The sequence below is a fragment of the Fistularia commersonii genome, chromosome 17 (assembly GCF_037954325.1).
Source record: "Fistularia commersonii isolate RoL2024-O1a breed Wild chromosome 17, RoL_Fcom_v1.0, whole genome shotgun sequence".
NCBI lineage: Eukaryota > Metazoa > Chordata > Actinopteri > Syngnathiformes > Fistulariidae > Fistularia > Fistularia commersonii.
In genome coordinates this window covers 9,797,694-9,817,683 of record NC_141300.1, presented here as the reverse complement: position 1 = coordinate 9,817,683, position 19,990 = coordinate 9,797,694, and the positions used below count along the sequence as shown (strand labels likewise).

Sequence of the window (19,990 nt, the reverse complement as noted above, 5' to 3'; positions counted from 1 at the left end):
GCATCACACCTCCGATTTCCAGTTTCAGACTCAAGTCTATCTGACATTCTTTTCACATCCAGAACATTCCTAAGTCCTCCACGATAACTCCTACTTCATTTCTCTTCTTGTCAGTACTATGACAGTACAACTTAAAGCCTGCTCCTAAGCTTCTAGCCTTACTACCTTTCCACCTGGTCTCCTCCTCTACATCATGTCGACTGGCTACCTTTTCCTGTCATCGTCCTGATATTCAAAGTCCCTAAACTCAGTCCCAGACTCTAGCCTTTCCTCTTCTCTCTCTGCTTCCGAAAATGCCTTCCTCCTCTCCTTCATCGACCCACAGTAGCCCAATTTCCACTGGTACCCAAGATGTCATCTGCATCAATGGCGGTCGTCGTTAACCTGGGCTCCGACTGATCCGGTATGAGATTATTAGGTTTGATGCGCGTGTTTGGTTTTGGCAAAAGTTGTACGCTGGATGCTCTTCCTGATCCAACCCTTTGCATTCATCAAGGTTTGGGAGACACTGGCCCGTGCCACCCTAAGGCTGCATTGTTTAGTGACAACAGCACATAAATATATATGATGTCAGGTCATGGAATATTATATCGGAGGTTAACATCTAATTTCAATAATAATCATCTATACTTTATTTATCCCTCATGGGGAAATTTGTCCTCTGCAATTAACCGATCAATTAAGCGCCACCCTGAGAGCAGTTAGGGATTCAGTGTCTTGCTCAATAACACTTCAACACACACCCAAAGACGATCGCTCTACCTCCTGCGCCACGCCACCCGCGTAGATATCTAGGAGATAAACAATGTTTGCATGGGATTTATAAAATACAGTGTGGCCTTAAGATACAGTTTGTTTACATCTCAAGTCTCTATTTTACAGATGTGCATCAGTTTTCCAGTCTATAAAATGGGGCGTGGGATGCTAAAGGACCCAGTGATGTAACAATCTCACTGAATTCATCCCTGAACTCGTAAACCAACTTGTTTGACCCCCTCTTTCAGCCTCTGCCGGGTGAAGTGCAGATGGTGTGTGTGTCTGTGTGTGTGTCAGACAGTGGGACTTGCTGTTCCTGGCCTATTTTTGTACTGTAGGGTAAAATATGACTTACATTAATAATATCCTCTCTGAATCATCGTATTGCATAACTTGCTCATTTCTTCCCGTGAGTCTGTTCGTCTTAGCAAGAGAAGATACACGGATAAAACTGCATGTGAGGGATCTCATTCTTCATAGCTGACCTTTACACCAGACGGTTAACATCTTATTTCTGTTAAACCCCCCCGTTTTTGCCTCTTTAAGATGATTGTATAATTTCAAACATTATATCTGAAGTGCTGTTAAACTTGTGAGAGCGCTATATAGACCATTTTTAATCATTGCAATCCTGGTTAGCTGTTATGATTGTTATTCTCATTTCTGCCTCATCACTGTAATTGTTGTTTTTGTTGTTACTTTTGAGGCTTTATTGTCATCATTTTGGCTATAATGATCATTATCATCATATTTTTATGATAATTATTATCTCACAAACTAGACTTATATGCAATTAAACTCTCCTCTAAACGGAAATGCACATCTGAGACAATTATCCACTATCAAGCCTCCCACCTGCATCTGTAAAAAAGGCGATAATCATATTCAGTCATTGACATTCAGCAAGATGGCACAGCCACTGCCACTGTGGTGCAGCAGAGAAGACATTTCCCTCTATCTGTCCCCACTTTATCTCTTTTTCTTCTTTTCTCCATCTTCTAATCTTTGCAATTTCCCTCTTTTCCAGCCAGACTTTCTCTTTTTTTTTTCTGTTCTATGCAGCGATTTCAAGCTCATCGAGAGGTAAGTTGATAATCCCTGAGGCCGGGCCTCAAAGCAAGGGGGAAGAAATGATAAAAGTTATAAATGCTCTCAGTGGATTATTCCATTAGATGGACAACTTTGCTACCATTATCACTTGACCTATTTGGAAGAAGCAATGTTTCATCATTACAATGTCTGACTCACCTGGTCGAAGGTTGGACCTGAGAAGCTACATTACAGAACCTGACATCGTAAGGTTTCAAAGTATTACACGGTTTTGCTGTCGGGTGATTTTCTGAATTTCTGCCAAAGTAAGTCACTCACAGCCTCAACCCCAGAGCCCCGAAAAGATTTTTCAAACCCATTAAATGTTATGATAGCTTAACGCCACCTGCATTTCATATATTCTTTTGGCAAACCTGGCCCAATGTAGGAATTCTGATTCGGGGTTTACGGGGAATTGTAACCAGCACTCACATCGTAGCCATTGTTGCGTATTCCCCTCCTGGATCGTTCTCTGAGCACCAGCAGATCCATCTCCGTCTCCACCGGGCTGGGGCTGCTTAGGGACTGTCTGCTCCAGTAGGTGGGCTCCCGTGGGTGGGAGTATCTGGCGGGCAGAAGTAAGGAAAAGCCATTGTTCAGCTGAGCTGAACGCTAACGGGACAATGTTTGGGTATAAGACTGGCTGTATAGTTTTATCAGGTCCATTTCACTTGCAGTGAAACATGTTATAGCATTTCACATGATTTTCTACTTTCAACCTGAGCTGGAGAACCTAAAAAGAGGACAACTTCTGAGCAGCAGGCACGTGAAAGGTTCGACATGATCAGCACAACACTGATTATGATGTTTTTTGCAGCTATGATTCGACGGTATTTGTAGCATCCCGGAGCCAAAATGTGAGGGGTGAATCACTGAGCTACCCAAAATATCCTTTTTGTCCTTTGGGCATATTTGACATATTAACTCTGGCTGCATTCACTTGTATGGCATATGGCCAGCCCTTTATGACTTTTATTTCACAATATGTGATCCCATTACAATTTGAGCATAAATACAGCTTTCTCTCATTTGCTTTTTAAGTTATTGCCCCAGCCTCTTAATGGGAGAAAATATGAATTTGTGTATACGTGTTTGTCTCTCTGTCTACACGTAGTGAAAACAACAGCGCTGAAATTTTCCCATGAGGAAAAAAAAAGGCCAAATTTAAACCAAAGTAAAAGTTTTTGTTAGTACCATTTTGTACCACAGAGACATTAATTATTTTAGTATTTAAGAACTAGGCAGCGGTTAGAAGGTTTGACGAAAACCATTATATATTTTTCTAGCAGTTTGAGAAAGGAATAAACGTGTGGAATTTTTTAGAAATAAATATGTTAATATTTGTGACAAATTACACAAAACAGACATGTACCAAAAACTGTTTTGCTGCAAATCCATTACATTTCCCTGCCTCAAAACAATTATCCTCGCCATTTCTATAAATGTGTATATTTTCTACTGGCATTGGACTTTTAAGCAAAAAACAATCATAAGACGTGCTGAGACTGTAAGCCTGTCACAGTTGCAAGAATAAAACTGGAAAATACAATTATGCAGCATGGAATTTGACAAGTGCACAAACAAATCATCACAGATGATCTTTTGCACAAAGTGATTGAATCTATTAGAGATTCATTTTCATTCTAACCGCAGCAAAGCATTGTGATTTCCAACTATTGTCCTCTATCCAAAGAGTACGAGAACATATTTGCTTTAAGTAAACGGCAAATATAAAAGTATTCAAACTGTGGGCACTTCTGACTTTATAAACCCAAAACGAATCCTTATTCTTACTTCAAGTTGTGAAGCTCCAGAAGATGTTAACCATGTGGCAGAAAAAGAATATTTTCCTCAAAAATGTTAAAAAAAATGTTTTAGGTCACTGAGAAGTGGCTTTTTAGGTAACTATTTTAGAGTGTGGGCAAGTCAGAAATAGTTTGAATTTAATTCTATTCCACGCATCCAAAGCATTTACATTGTGAATTCTGATTGAGGAAGGCAATTTTACATAAACCTTCAAAAGCTTTACCTGGGGACAATGAAACTATAGGATGTTTTTGGGCAGTGGTGGTAGAAAGGAGGAAACCCTGAGGGACAAGGGAAGAAAGGCTGGAGCTGCCCATTGGAATAAAACCAGGAAACCTCCCGCTGTGAGGCAGGAGTGCTTATCACTGCAACACTTTGCCACCACTGGCTGTAGGATATATAATTCTGTAAACATGTTTGACTTTGTGACACATTTGCGCAGTAGCCAAAACTGAAATAGAACAGCCTGGATTCATTTGATCCGCATTTTAAGTATGGCGAAGAACAAAAGAGACTTATTGGATGACAACATGTTTTCAGTTGGCCTTACAGTAATCTCCACCGCTGTTTTTTCTCATACAGTTTTCAATGTATCACAGAATATGTGTGATCAGTAGGAACAAAATTATGATACATTTTAATTAAGATGCCTTACTCCACACACAAGGACACTGTACACATATATACAAAAAAACACAGATTTAAAAGAAACAAAATAAAAACAATAAAAGTGGTGAAAAATATATACATACACAAATCAAGGTGAAAATGTTAAATACAGCTCCTGAACATGAAGCTGAAAATATGTGATGAAATTCACCATGTTTTAGCATAAATCAAAAAATCTTCATATTTAAGGACAACTGGTCCAAGGTAAGGAGGTTGAAATGAAAATTTCAATTTCATTTTTTTTTTTTTTTTAATTTCGACTTTAAAATCATTAATATCATAGAAATGTACCGACATCATTTTGTATGTAATCATCCATACAAAATTAAACAAAAGAAAAAAATTAGGCGTTTCTAAATTCAATATTGATTGAAAATACTTATTAAAATATTCAAAGAAAATAGTTTGGCGGGCTGGATAAAAAAGCAGAACGGGTCTGATGTCGCCCGCGGGCCGTAAAATGCCCGGGTCTGGGTTAAACTATCTTCCAGTGTTTGATCATCCTCGACCCTTCGCGCTACTTCTTACCTCTTATGACAGCCAGCGAAGGAAGCCCTCTTCTCCTCGGCAGTCATTGGCTCCTTAACCCCATTGTCATAGCGACCGTGCCGAGGGACACGGTGATTGTACCCGTGGCTGCTCGTCTCCGATAGAGAAAACTCTCCGTAGCCTTTCTTCCGGGCTTTCTGGCGCAGTTTGTTCCTGTAGTGCTCAATGTCAGACTTCTGCTTTAGGCCTGTGTGATTTACCTAAAAAAAAATAAAAAAAAAAAAAAATCAAAGTCCTTCATTTAGATGTTATGATTCACTTTTCAAAGTTTTCTCTTCACTTTAATACTTACAGAGGCCAATGTGATAATTCCCCTGAGCCACATGTCATGCCCTACACATGATATTTTATGCCAATGTTCACCAATCAATTGCAGACGAACTGGAAAATTGCAGATCCCCCAAGGGTATTTAATGGTCTTATGTTAATTGATGGAGAGATAATTAATCATCAGGCTGTGTATGATGTCTTGGCCGTGGAGGAATGTAAAGAGGTAGGAGTGGAAATGGGAGGATTAGAGATGACGACAGCCTGGGTAGGAGGAAAGCGGCAAGACGGATGAGAGATTAAAGAGGAGGCATAGAGTTAATATAGTTTGTAAAAGCTTAATTCAGTGACATTTCCCAGGAGATTTTGGATGATGCAACTGAGAAGGAAGGGACCGGTGGCAAATTCCTCCAACGCTTGAAATTAAAATTAAACAGAATTTCTATCAAGGCTATGATTTTCAAATGGCGCCGTGGTGTTCATGCGTGACTCGGACTGTTGGAGGTTTTGCCCTGTCTTGCAGAGTCACAACTGCAGGGGGGGAGGGGGTCAGTTGTGCTTATTTACACAGCGGTTTGCGTGCAGACTCACCTCCCCGTTGATTATCACGGAATCCTGGCTGTGGGAGGAAGATGAGGGGTAGGAGTAGGTGGGCTGGGCTGTCATGGGTTTGATCGTGATGAGACGCAAAGAGCCGGTGTGGTCGTCGTACGGGTCTAGGGAGAAGGTGAGGACATATCGGACAAGCAACAGTCAGGCAGCGATGATCCCCGCCAAAAGGAAAATTGCACTCTCAGGAAGATCAATGCTTGCCCGGGTGTTCTATAATTCATACACTCGGTCAATATGACGTGTAAGAAATTATGAGACCCAAAATGAGTGCAATGACCTCCGTTTGAGTGCATTTAAGGTTCAACTTTAAAAGGGATGATGAGTCTTGTGTACATGCCGGCTCCTCTTAGACAGCTGTCTGTTCAATCGAGGACGCTGGCAAAAGAGGGGTTGGCTTGACTTAGCATCAAAATCAGAAGTATGACGTTGCCTCTACACCTGGACAGAGAATGCACACACTCTCAGATCTGGAACGGGTTTTTAAGCAACTACTCACTGACAACATATTCCTGAAAAATTAACAGCCCCTGTTTCTGAGTCTGTACATTTTAAGCCCAAGTTTACAGAACTGCACTATTTTTTTGTTGTATGAATTCCTTCAGGTTTGCTTGTTGTTCTTTTTCTGTTCCTGTTTATTTTCTCTTTATTTTCTCTGTGTACTACTTTTGTTTTACCTCCTATCTCGGTAATCCTTTTGTGCTCTGAAATAATCACTGATTTAGCACTACCGATGCTGCCTGTCTGTCCAGCCGTCTTCTTTCCCTAATGTTTGGATCTTGGCTCATTGTTATGTCGTCAGCTAAGTATGTATTTAAGTTTTCTCTTGCCTTTTCTTCTTGAACTGTTTGTCAGTGGATCTTTTAGTGTTACTCTGCTTTGTCCAGTAATTTATTCAGTTTAGTTCTCTCCAGTGGTCACTTTACATTGTTTGTTTCATTTAATCAATAAATACCACTTTTTGCATATTCCTGCTTCTCTGGCTTTTCACCATTTTATCACTCAACATTTGTGTTCACATCTTTCCTCCCATCTGACAGATGTGAACTTCATGAGATATTCTATTTACTCATATGCATATCCCCTTATTTTCATTAAATGTTTTAAACTTCATTTTAAACTTGATTAAAACATTATAGGTCATTATAAGTCTCACATCTTAGTCTTTTTTTCCCCTTTTTGTATAAGAACTGGCTATACAAGAATTAGTTACAACTCCCATTTGTTCTTGTCAATCTCTAAACTTAATCAGGGAGCTGGCGTCCGTGTACCACCACCCTGAAACCGAGGTGGCCACTATTCATTTTTCACTATTTACACTTTGGCTTTTTTTTCGCATTAAATAGTAAAATACCGTCTTTAAAAAAAAAAGCCCTATAGAGTCTTTACATTATTAAAATCATGCCTAAGAGAAACATCTCTGTCGTTAGCAAGGATGATTTTTTTTTTTTTTTTGATGGTGATATGGTGAAAGTCACTCGGCTACATTCTCATGTGAACCAAACTGATTATTTGCACCTGTCAACCAAGCAATAGCAGATACTGTGAATATGGACTTTTGTGTACTTGTTATTTCTGTGTATGATACTGCAGTGAGCAGCAGATGGACAGTGTTGTGTTGCACTGGCTCCACCGTGACTCACTGCCTGATTGACATCATATGGCAGACAGCTTCATTGTCGGGCTAAAACAGTCTGCCATTAAGTCAACTCCAAACCCACGCTGCCACCATTCATCCTGGCTGCTGTTCAGCTCTCTGTATTTGTTGCTCACCCTGTGCCGCATATCGAGGTGCGACAGACAAGGTCATGACAGGTGGCGCCATAAACAGCAGACGAAGTGAACCGGACGTGAGACGATGACAAAACATGTGGATGACATGCTCCCTGAGCAAAGGGTGATGCTTGTTAAGTGTCATCAGCTCTTCTAGTTCAATCAGAGCAGATTGGTGTTGTTTTTCTGAAAGCACTGACAGATAAGTACAAACTGCTCCCGGTTAATTATGTAATGACAAGGCGACAATGCATTGCAGCTGAATGCAGGCTTGTAATGATATCAGTAAAAATAGCGACACAAATGATTCAGCAGATACTGTGTACATCTGATCTCTGAAATCTGACAAAAAAAGAAAAGGTTGGAAAACCTCTTCTATTTCCATTTCCCCTGATGTCAATGTGTGTGGAGAGCGGGGAGATAAATAGGTACCGTACTATATTCTGTCATAACTTAACCTTAATAAATAGTTTATTACTGTACCCAAAACGCCAAAAGAACCCTGGTGAGATATCCTGCATTGCCTGACTTCTCTAAATGTGACAAATTGCATTGGCCAAAATAAACATATGAAATTTCAAATTAAAAAAAAAACATTAGAATAAGAAAAGTTTTTGTAGGAACACTTTGTAATTAATATATTCAAAATTTGTTTTACAGTTTGGCACAAGTATTCACAATGATGATATTGCCTTTCAGCCACTTGCAGCCTCCCATTGTTTAGTACCCTCTGCAATTTATAGATTTATAATTCATGCAAAACAAGTGAGAACCCTACCAGCCTTTTGTGCACTTTCTATTTCATACTAATTGGCAAATATTAGCAACCTACCACAGGAAGTTGGTTAACATTGCAGGGATGACTTGATGATTCTAGACATGTCATTGCTGTACTGAGCTTGTTGGCCTGCTGATGAAATGTGTTGGTTTAAAGAACTGCGGTGCTTCTATACAGCCATCCAGGATGCCAAGGCTGACAGATCAACGATTGATTTTATAAACGACTTGACGGGCCGTCATTTAATGGTCACTCCTCTCTAACTTCAATTGCAAAGTACTTATTGTCACAAAGCCATATTTCACAGTTGGCTCCCATTGTACCTTCCTCTTAAAACTCACTGAGCAGCTGTGGCCTTCATTTTCAAGGGGATGAGAAAAGAAAAATGTTCTAATTCAAGAAACTCAAGCAGTTTTGATATTTGGATAGATCGTTTTGCTATTGATGTAATAATGACAATTTTTTTTTTCGATTTTCTTTCGCAACATGTGGCTGAGAATTGGATGAAAACCATAAAACAGATGTTCCTACAACCATAAACCTTTAAATAGTGTTTTAGGCAAACGTGGCATGTATAGATAGGAGTGCATGGGTGTTTCTGTAATTTGGTGTCAAAAGCTGCTGCTGAAGATGTACAGAGGTGGTGAATAGGATCCAGTGCATCACATGTATTCTGTTGGTCTATCTATTACAAAATTGCTCATTTGCTCAAATTTAGCTGTCCTGTCTTCATGTGTCTGCATGTCTCAAGTTACTTAGTAATCCTGCAAATACAGGTGGCTTATAACTCACAGCTACTTTCAGAGACTGTATGATCCATTAGAAAGTCTAATCCATTAGAAAGTCTTCTGCCACTTATACTGCACTCAGGGTCTCGGGGGATGCTGGAGTCTATCGCAGCTGTCATCGGGCACGGGACACCCTGGACTTGTGGCCAGTCAATAACAGGGCCACATACATAGGTAAACAACCATTCATTCACTCATTTGGAGCAATTTTCTAAAATTTTTTTCAATTGACCTGCTGCATGTTTTTGGACAGTGGGAGGAAACCTGAGAACCAGGAAGAAGCCCACACAGACACGAGGAAAACATGCAAAGTCCACACAGAAAGGTCCAGAAGGCCGAAGTGAGTCAGGCCGAAGCGCTAATCACTGCACCACCATGCCGTCCTCTTTGAGAAAGTATTGTAAATAACGCTCAGGAACAGCCATAAAATTAGTATTGCTCCAAGAGGATGAAGATGCACTTTTGTGTGGGCAATAGAGAAATGTGCTAAAAACAAGTAAAAGAAAAAAGTACTTTGCACATGGGATGCATGTTGAATTTGAACACAACATACATCTGCAGGATTTTCCAATTGATTTTCAGCACAAGGTGTGCATTTACAAACTATGGATCCGTACATTTATGCATTCAAAATGAATTCCAAACATCTTTGTATGGCAATGGTAAAATTTCCCAACAAGTGCAACATTTCCACATGGATTTGCAGTATTTTTATGTTAATATGTTGTTTTGGTATAACTTTTATCTTTTGGGCAATTAAATGGTGTCAAGTGAAATCCCATTCAGAAAAGTGTAATAATAGTAAATCTGTGTTTTGTTAATTAAAAGGCTATAGATGTATTAAAATTCAGGGCTTTTAATTTTTCAACAGATGCCCACCTGAGTAACTTGGTTATTAGTTTTGCTTTTTTTAGTTACTGATCCATCCCTCTTAATAGCACTACGCTGCGTTTGTATTTTTTCCCTTATTCTCTCAGACATCCTGTCCATCTCTCTGAACAATAGTGAGAAAAGAAAATTACTCATGCGCTCCTCTTGCCATCCAAGCACTCATTCATTGGCTTGCATAAACACCATAAATCACACAAATCACTGTGTGCTCTAGTTTGCTCATGCAAAAATGAAAAGATTGTCAATCACAGCGCTCTATTACATCACAGAACAGACGCAGAGCTTGAGTGTTATCAGCAATCAGAGTCACAGTTATGCACACAATTGTGCAACCAAGAAGGATAAACATCTGCATTGGAAAAAAAATTAAAGATGTTGTACATTGACTGCCACCATTGATCATGATTATTCTTCAGTATCAGTGTGGTTCCCTTAACTAATGATGCTTAAAATATTAATTTAGCTGTCTCGTCAGGCAAATTATGTTTATCGGCATGTTTGTGTTCAAAGTTCTCGGAAAAAAAAATGGAATTAGGACCCTTTCCTCCTGTGAAACAACCGTGTAAAGAGGGCGGTTCCAATTTAAGTAAATGAGATTCTAGCGCTGACTCATTTTTGATAAAACAATTTATTAAAAATGTATGTCTTGCAGCAAAGACTCATACTAACCCTTGCATAAAGCGATCATCTTGCCGATCTTGTTCCGTTCCGTTTGCTGTGATTGTGCAGAAAGACTGCAAATAGCACGGTATTTGTTCACGTTTTAAATAGACCGTGTGTTAGTGCTTGTCATGTTACACTGCAGCTCACAGATCTGAATTATAGCTACAGCAGGAAACATAATTTAACAAAAGCGCATCAGGAGCAAAACAAAGACTCGCATATATTTTGACATACTGGCGGAGCTATGCCTCTCTTGAAGAGCTTGTACTTCATCTGCTTTTCTTTCATGTGGTATTTCTGTTTTATTTTTGTGTTTCTTGTTTTCTTTGGAGAAGTTTATCAACTTTACTATTAACTTTTCAATAACTTCATTCAGTGGATTAAAAAGGAAACCACCGTGTGGTCTTTCTCACTAAGCAACAATTTTGTTGTTGATATGGTGCTAAGTATTTCTTTTCTACTCAAGTAAATAACCATTTTGAGTAAATAACCTCACCCTGGACACCAACAGCTACACATTGTCAAATGTTTGCTGTCTTTTTAAGGGTCCTTGTAAGTGTCATAGGTTAAACAAGAACTGATGGTTTCAGTGAGCAAAACCACAGGGCGAAGGGTGTTGGGAATTCAGTAGCGCTTGATACAACAAAATGCTGTCAACTCTTTGCACGTTCTTCCCATTTCTCTTCACTGATTTCGCTCAAAAGTGCTGCAGTGCTAAAGGACCAACTGACAACTGCTTTTATCTCCGTTCAGCACACACAGCTTTGTATCCTGCAGCGTGCTAAACCGGCTGAAGACAACAGCAATAGTCTGAGGAAACAAACACAAACACCTGTATTGTTTCGATTGTTTCTGTGTATGTGCGTCTGCTGTGCTGACACTGAAAGTGGGACGAGGGTACTTAACGTACTTTATTCCAAGTGAATGCGAGCTTTCAATCTATTACTGTTATATGGAATAAAAATGTTGGAAAATGCACTTAGTGAATAAGGAAATGTAATGATTGTGTTGTTTTTCCATACGAAGGATGACTACGAATTGTGTGTTCCATTCCAGGAACTTTAATTAAGGTTGAAGTAGTGAATTAAAAGTACTACAGCGATATTAAGAAGAAAATTTGAGGTATGAATACCCTCAGATTTGTTCCGCATGAAAACTCCAATTGCATGGGTCTAAAAAGTAATGCGTGTGCATAAGTTACTTTGTCTGGTATGAGTTTAGTCATTTATTAGCAATGCTTTTATTCCATCCATCCATCTTCCCCCCGCTTATCCAGAGTCGGGTCACGGGGGCAGCAGCTGGAGCACTGAGGCCCAGACCTCCCTCTCCCCCGCCACATGGTCCAGCTCCTCTGGGGGGACCCCAAGGAGCGTCTCGAGCGTGTCCTGGGTCTTCTCTGTGGTCTCGTCCCAGATGGACATGCCCAAAATATCACACCTGGGAGGCGTCCACGGGGCATCCTGACCAGATGCCCAAACCACCTCAAGTGACCCCTATCCATGCAGAGCATCTCTATAAGGAGCAGCGGCTCTATTCAGAGCTCCTCCCAGAAGACTGTGCTTCTAACCCTTCTCTAAGGGAGAGTTCCGGCCAGAGAAAACTAATTTCTGCCACTTGTATCCACGATCTCATTCTTTCGGTCACTACCACAGCTTGTGACCATAGCTGAGTAGGAACTTGGATCGACCGGTAAATTGACAGCTTTGCCTTTTGGCTCATCTCTCTTTTCACCACGACAGACCGGTACAGAGTCCACATCACTGCAGATGCGGCACCGATCCGCCTGTCAATCTCCTGTCCCATCCTTCCTTCACTCGTGAACTAGACCCCGAGATACCTGAACTCCTCCACCTGGGGCAAGACCTCTTCCCCAACCTGAACTTGGCTTTCCACCCATTTCCGGTTGAGCACCATGTTCTCGGATTTGGGGGTGCTGATCCTCAGCCCAGGCACACTCAGCTTGCAACCGCTCCAGAGAGAGCTGGAGATCATTGCCCGATTAAGCCAACAGAACCACATCATCTGCAAAAAGCAGAGACTCGATCCTGCGGCCTCCAAAGCGGATCCCCTCGACGCCCTGGCTGCGCCGAGAAATTCTGTCCATGAAAGTTATGGACAAAGGGCAGCCCTGGCGGAGTCCAACTTTCACCGGAAACAGGTCTGACTTAAAACTGGCAATGCGGATCTAGTTCTGACACCAATCATACAGGGAACAAACAGCCCATATAACAGAGTTCAGTACCCCATACTCCCTGAGCACCCTCCACAGGATTGCCCACGGACGTGGTTTCCTTCTCCAGGTCCACAAAACACATGTAGACTTGTTGGGCAAACTCCCATGCCCCCTCAAGGACCCTGCCGAGGGTACAGAACTGGTCCGCTCTTCCACGGCCAGGATGAAAACCACATTGCTCCTCCTGGATACAAGGTTTAACAACCCAGCGGACCCTCTTCTCCAGCACCACGGAATACAGAATAGACCTTACCAAGGAGGCTGAGGAGTGTGATTCTCCTGTAGTTGGAGCCCACCCTTTGATTCCCCCTTTTTAAAAAGGGAGATCATGCCCCGGTCTGCCAGTCCAGCAGCACTGTCCCCGACATCCACACAATGCAGCAGAGGTGTGTCAGCCAGGACAGCCCTACACCATCCAGAGCGTTGAGGAACCCAGGACAGACCTCATCCACCCCGAGGCCCTGCTACTGAAGAGATTTTTGACTCCTTCAGCAACTTCAGCCCCGGAAATAGGTGAGTCCACTCCAGAGTCCCCTGGCTCTGCTTCCTCATTGGATGGCATTTCAACGGAGTTGATGAGGTCTCTGACGTACTCCTGCCACCAATCTACAAAATCTTGAATTCAGGTCAGCAGCGCCCCACTCCCACTGTACAGTGTTGATGGAGCACTGCTTCCCTCCTGAGCTGCTGGATGTTGGGCCAGAATCTCGATGCCCACCGGAAGTCGTTCTCCATGGTCTCCCCGAACTCCTCCCATGCCTGAGTTCTTGCCTCAGCCTACCGAAGCTGCATGCCGCTTAGCTTATCTGCCAGTACCTGTCAGCTGTCTGGAGCCCCACAAGCCAGAAAGGCCCGATAGGACTCCTTCAGTTTGGCAATCCTCAAACCCGCTGATGGACCCCAGCGGTGAAGGTTGCCACCCCGACAGGTACTGACCACAGCTCCGGTCTGCTACCTACACAATGGAAGCACGTCACATGACCCATTCGGACTCAATGTCCCCCGCCTCCCTCGGAACATGGTTGTAGTTCTGCCGGAAGTGGGAGTTGAAACTCAAGGGATTCTACCAGAAGTTCCCGGCAGACCCTCAGGTTACCAGCATCCTCCCCCCCCGCCGGAGCCAGCTCACCACCCGGTGGTGATCAGTTGACAGCTTTGCCCCTCTCTTGACTCAAATGTTCAGGACACGCGGACGCAAGTCCAACGACAACCACAAGGTGCTTTTGTTGTGTGATTAATTTCATTCTCCTTGTTTTTTCTCCATTCTTACTCCACTCTGCCCTCTTCCACCTTACCGTTGGTGCTTCTCTTATGTAGCTCCTCCTTGCCATTTTTATTGCTGCCACCGGTCGTTGCCTTCCGGACCGAGGAGCTCTTGCTCGCATTTAGCTTCCCAGAGCCGTTACTTGACACTGAACCATCCTCCTCACTTGGCAACCGCCTGAAGTTACCATGGCAACAGAGAGAGAGGGTGAGAGAGAGAGGGGGGAGAAAGAAGAGGGCAGGATTTGTGAGTCGCAGCATGATTACTTACACAATCAGGACATCACCTCATAAGACTGGAAACACGTTGAAACAATCATCACAACTTCATGTTAAAATGATTATTTTGCAGAGTGAGGATTGCTGTCGTCCTGTAAAATCTAAGAGATTATAGTGCTCTACTTTTTCCCTGGGGTGAGAAAATGTGGGACAAATTTAAAGTACAAGACAACAATCCTAATTCTTTTGGGCAGGTTATTCCTCATCTGAAGAAGGTTGCTGCCCCTCCACCCCTCGACACACACACGGCACAAATGTTACAATCCAGCAACTGGAGTAAAAATACTCATCTGCACACAATCTGCTTTTCTGTTTGTCCAAGCAAAACAGGAACGGAAAATAAAAAACACATTCAGTATACACACACACACATATGCACAGACAAAAACACATGCACACAAACACAGACAGCCTGGAGGCACGTAAGCCAGAGCACAGAGTGACAGGTCCGTCTACAGGTGGCGTGACATGGACGGATCAGCTAGGGAAGACATTTAAGAGCCAAGACAAGCCTAGCACGCGCACGTGCCCGAGCACAAGGCTTTTATGATAGTCAACTGGTTGAGTCCCAGTTAGAGCCACCAGGTACAAAATGCTGGAGGGAAGGACGGTAGGATAAACCTTGTGCTCCATGTAAATGTGCCTGAGAAATGCCAGAAAGCGAAGCAGCAGAATCAATAATCCCATTTGTGGAAAGCGATGTTCATCTTTCTCTTCCTCTCCGTGCCTCACACAGCGCAACTCTCGATAGGAAGCGGTGAGCTGAATAAATCTCCCTCCCGTGAACCCAGCCCTCCATTTTGAACTGTGGTTAGCATCCAATCTACACCTCTCTCTTTCCATAGAAGGGTGAACCATCAGTAGATTAGATGATCGCTCCTGGCAGGATTTCAGACGACTCGCATCTTTGAGTGAAGGCAAAGCTATTTTTTTTTTTTTTTTTCCCCCAGATAAATATTAGCTTGCCTTATATTTTTATTATTAACTTATTTTATGACATTAAAATAAACCATTAACACATGAATTCATGCTTAAAATTATGATTGACATAGATACACAGAGTGCAGATGCCATTCATGGTGGGCTATACTTATAATTTATGCATCAGTAAGAATTTATAACTTGTATGTCCCTTATTTGTATTTTTTTAGTGTAAAGCGACACTACATAGGGCATGAAAAGCACAGTCTCATATCATTCTCAAAGTTGAAACTGAGGTCACCTTGGACCCTTTGTTTCTTGAAGGTTTGGAAAAAAATGCTCCAAAAATAAATAATATATTTTACATTGAGTAAAGAAAGTTTATTATAGCATGATGGTTCAAGCAAAAACATGCTCTCCTTCAGATGCTTACTAAAATATGTTTAACATATTCTTTCTATCATCACCAAACAGGAGCACAAGTTCATGAAGATTGACGCTCCGATTACTTCTGTTCTTTATACATTACAAAAGATCCTCAAAGCCTGTCCCGGACATTCCTCGAGGCAGACTGATAATTGCAGTCATAGGCTCCCTCACAGAAAAAATATCAGCATTTGTTGATCATCTTCTGCAACCTCTGGTCATTCAACTGCCCTCATACACAAAGGATACAATGGACTTTATTCAAATCATTAAATCCATTAGATATGTTGACAGCAGTCATATATTGGTAACAATGGACATAGAATCTTTACATACACACGTCCCTTTTGATGGAGGCATCCAGGCCTCAGTATTCCCTGGATAGGAGATCCACTCCTAATCCCAATACAGAGGTCATTTTAGATCTCATTAAGGAAATACTTACCAAGAATTAATTTTTGAATGGCACTGATTTTTTTTTTGTTACAGACCTCAGGAATGGCCGTGGGGTTCAGGATCTCACCTTGTTTTGCCTCACTGTATGAGGGATATTTTGAATAAAATTTTAATTTTAAATCAGGAGAATTCATTCCTACCTTTCATCAACCACTGGAAGAGGTATTTCGGCAACATTTCCTTCATCTGGACGGGCTCTGTGATTTCATGTTCCACCGGGCACATTGCCCATATGCTCAAATGCCTTTGTGGTTTAACATACGTGGTAAACAGCTAAAAACCCACATTGCTGAACGTTGTAGCACCATTAGAAATCAAGTGGCCTCTAGTCCTGTAGCGGTTAATTTTTAAGAAGCTAAACAATGTTCTCTACTTAAAAGTACCTCAGCGCTGAGGCTGTGAAATGTCCTCGCAGAGGGGGGAACCTTAACTCTATCCTGTTGAACTGTTTTGGATATCGACACTGGGAACTCTAAGGGAATCACATATTTCCTTTAAGAATGGTGTCACAATACTATGTTTGTTAAACATATTTTGGTAAGCATCCAAGGAGGAGCAGGTATTTGCTCAAAACATCAAGCTGAAATAAATTTTCTTTAAAATCAATTATTTTTGAGCACTGTTGGTTTTTCAAACCTTTATTTAGTCGATACTTTTGATCGAGCACCCATCCCTAGCGGATGTGTGAGTTTTTTTCCTCAATCTTTCTGTATTTTAACATATCCATCACGACAACCAACTTCGATTAACAGCAAATTTGGCCACAATGCATCCTCTTCACTATTTCAAAACGTTTGTTACATTTCACACCCCGATCTCGCCAAGGAAACCGGCTTGCCATTGTGCATTTGGAGAAACAAAACCCATTACAGAAGTTTAGGTTTTTGTTTTTTGTCAAAAAGATGTCCCTTTAACTTAAGTCAAGTTACATGCTTTGTGGCTCCCTTGCAGGGAAATGCCTGCCTTGCTTTGTAATTACTGTCACTGCAGTTCCGATGATAACCTATGATATTGTCTTTGATGGCTCCTTGTAAGATGCAACTGTGCACTTATCCAGGTTAGTAAAGCAGATTATCACACTCTGCCAGCTCTTCCAGCTTTTTACCCCGTCATCATTGTTACACTCAACTGCTCCCTCTGGCATGGCTAAAGCAAGTGTTATAAATATACAAGTGTTTATCATCCTCGAGAAGCAAAGCACAACTAATCCCACCTCCATTCATTTCCGTTTAACGGTGTGTAAATATGGGACTGTCTCGTGTGTGTGTGTTTCTAAATTTGCATTTCTGAGAGGAGGCATGATGCATCTCATTTATGACTTCCTTAAGGAAGGATCACTACTGAACGTGGGTGGAAGGGTGTGTGGGTGTTTTTTCTTCCAGTAAGAAAATGTCTGGGGACAGAAAAGTGAAGAAAAATTAAGATTCTTCTCATTCAGATCCCATTTCTCTTCAGTTTTTTTTTTTTTTTTTTTTTTTTTTTACAAATGTGAACACAGTATAACAGAATAGAACTCATCATTGGAGTGAATTCTAATAGGTGTAACACCGTTAGTGCCTTTGGTAAACGAATTTCATACTCTGTGGATTTAACTGATGTTTGCAAATTGTATTCATTTCTGCTGCATAAATAGGAGACAAAAAGGAGTGAGACGACTGCAAACACTCAGTACTATATACAGAAGCACCAAGACGAGGCAGTTTCTACCCAAATATGAAAAAAGATTAGAACAGTCAGATGCAGATTTTTCCCCCTTAATTCCCTGTCTTATCAGAAATGTTCAGCTCTGAAAAAGAACCATCCGTTTGCTGACATCCCAGGTAACTTCTACCGCTGTACAATAGAGTGCATCTTGACCAACTGTGTGACAGTGTGGTACGGGAATTGCTCCGTTGCTGATCGCAAGTCCCCACAGAGGGTGGTGAAAACCGCCCAACGTATCACAGGCACTCAACTTCCTGCTTTAGAGGATGTCTACAAGAATATAAGCCTGCGCCGGGCGCACAGTATTCTCAGAGACCGCTAGCATCCAGCTTACAGACTCTTCCAGCTCCTCCTCTCCAAGAGGCATTTCAGGAACCTGCAGACCAAAACCAGCAGGTTCAGGAATAGCTTCTTCCCCACAGTGGCCACCCTACTGAGCTCTGTCCATAGGTGATCTTCACCATCCTTTTATCCTCTTATCCTCACCAGCACCTGTTCACTGCATTCCTCTCAGCTCTGGAGCAATCTGCATTTCTCAGAGCTGTATAACTGGTTATAACATATTCTCTTCAATAGCATCTGGGAGCTGCTCATCCGGTTACACTATATATTATATTGTATATTCTGTAAAATTCTGCATATTCTGTTTCATTGTTCATATAACATTTCTATTATCCCTTCTGTAGAGTTACTGTATAAGACAATTGTATATTTATAGTTCTATTCATCTACCGCTATCTCTTGATCATACTAATCACTACCTATTTGTACATAATCTGCACATAATTATCCACCTCTACTTGCACTAACTGCTCTTTGTTCTTTAATACTGCATTTATCTGAAAATACTGCACATTCTGGACATATGCAATTCTGTCTTTTGCACTTCTGATTAGATGCAACTGCATTTTGTTACTCTGTATTCTTACTTCTGTAATGACAAAGTTGAATCTAATCTCTCTGTTCTGCGCTTATCCAAGCAGTCAATGGTTGTCAATCACAGGACCACATACATACATTCATACATACATACAACCATCCACTCTCATTCGCAGTTCTGGATAATTGAGGGTCTCCAATTATCCTACTCCGTGTGGACTGCGGGAGGAAACCAACAGAGAAATGCAAAGAAAATGCAAACACCACACAGAAAGGCCCCCCTGTCGGAATCCAACCAGGGACCTTCTCACTGTGAGGTGACTGCTACCACGCCATCCATACATTAATTTCTATTTATGTATATTCAATTTAGATTATCTTAAATGACTTGCTCTAGGTCAAGCAACACTGATAATACACGTAACTGTCAGGATCTGTTGCAGTCAAATTTTAGATGTGCAACGAAAGTCTCCTTCTATTCACATATGCAGGCACACACGCAGTGCAGAGAAATCAAAAATAAAATGTACTTAATGTCTTGCTGTATATCTGTACGTGTACTTGCACATGTGACGTCATTACTCAAGAGCTTTTCTCAATCAGAACACACTCGAAACTAATGCTTTAAATTACATGCTCCAATGCTCTATTTCACAAATGCTTTTCATTATCCAGTGAATTATCCAGTCATAACAGTTTGTCTCAAGGATGCAGGTATAAGTAGATATTCAATGGATGGGTTCGATTTACTAATAAAGCAACCCTTGTTGGTCAATTTCACTGCAATTTAAATCATTTTTCTCTGCTTCACCAAGGAGGTTGCCACCACAGAATACTGAGGTCAAATGTAATACTGATGTATTATCACCTTAACTTTATCCATCATCATAAAACAAACATGGAGATTAAAGAAACAATTTAAAGACAAAATTATTCAGGGAAAACTCCAATTAGTTGGATTTTGGGCCTGAAACCAATTTGCACCCGCTGCGATTATAGCCTCTTAATTTTTAATCCTCACAGGAACATTCCCGCTGCTAATACCATTTCATGCACATGCTTAACACACGAACAGCTGCAGGAATTTTTATTCATCATTTGTGAAACCTGAAGTAAACACCGGTTTCTCCTGTGTGTCAGTCGACTAAGTTAAGGTCGTTGACATTTTTACCTGCAACATCCTTGAGTGCC

At 41.4% G+C, this 19,990-nt stretch overlaps 1 protein-coding gene across 2 annotated transcripts in view; it reads right to left on the bottom strand.

Annotated features, from left to right (window-relative positions):
• The window catches only part of kiaa1549la (KIAA1549-like a), a 104,530-nt gene that overhangs the window by 15,830 nt on the left and 68,710 nt on the right, over nucleotides 1-19,990 (bottom strand). For both annotated transcript variants that reach the window (XM_086163002.1, XM_086163003.1), the window contains 4 exons: nucleotides 14,167-14,312; nucleotides 5,728-5,852; nucleotides 4,849-5,069; nucleotides 2,278-2,410 (listed from right to left, as the gene is read on the bottom strand). In XM_086163002.1, coding sequence (XP_086019128.1) covers nucleotides 2,278-2,410; nucleotides 4,849-5,069; nucleotides 5,728-5,852; nucleotides 14,167-14,312 — 625 coding nt within the window. The remainder of the gene's footprint in view (nucleotides 1-2,277; nucleotides 2,411-4,848; nucleotides 5,070-5,727; nucleotides 5,853-14,166; nucleotides 14,313-19,990) is intronic.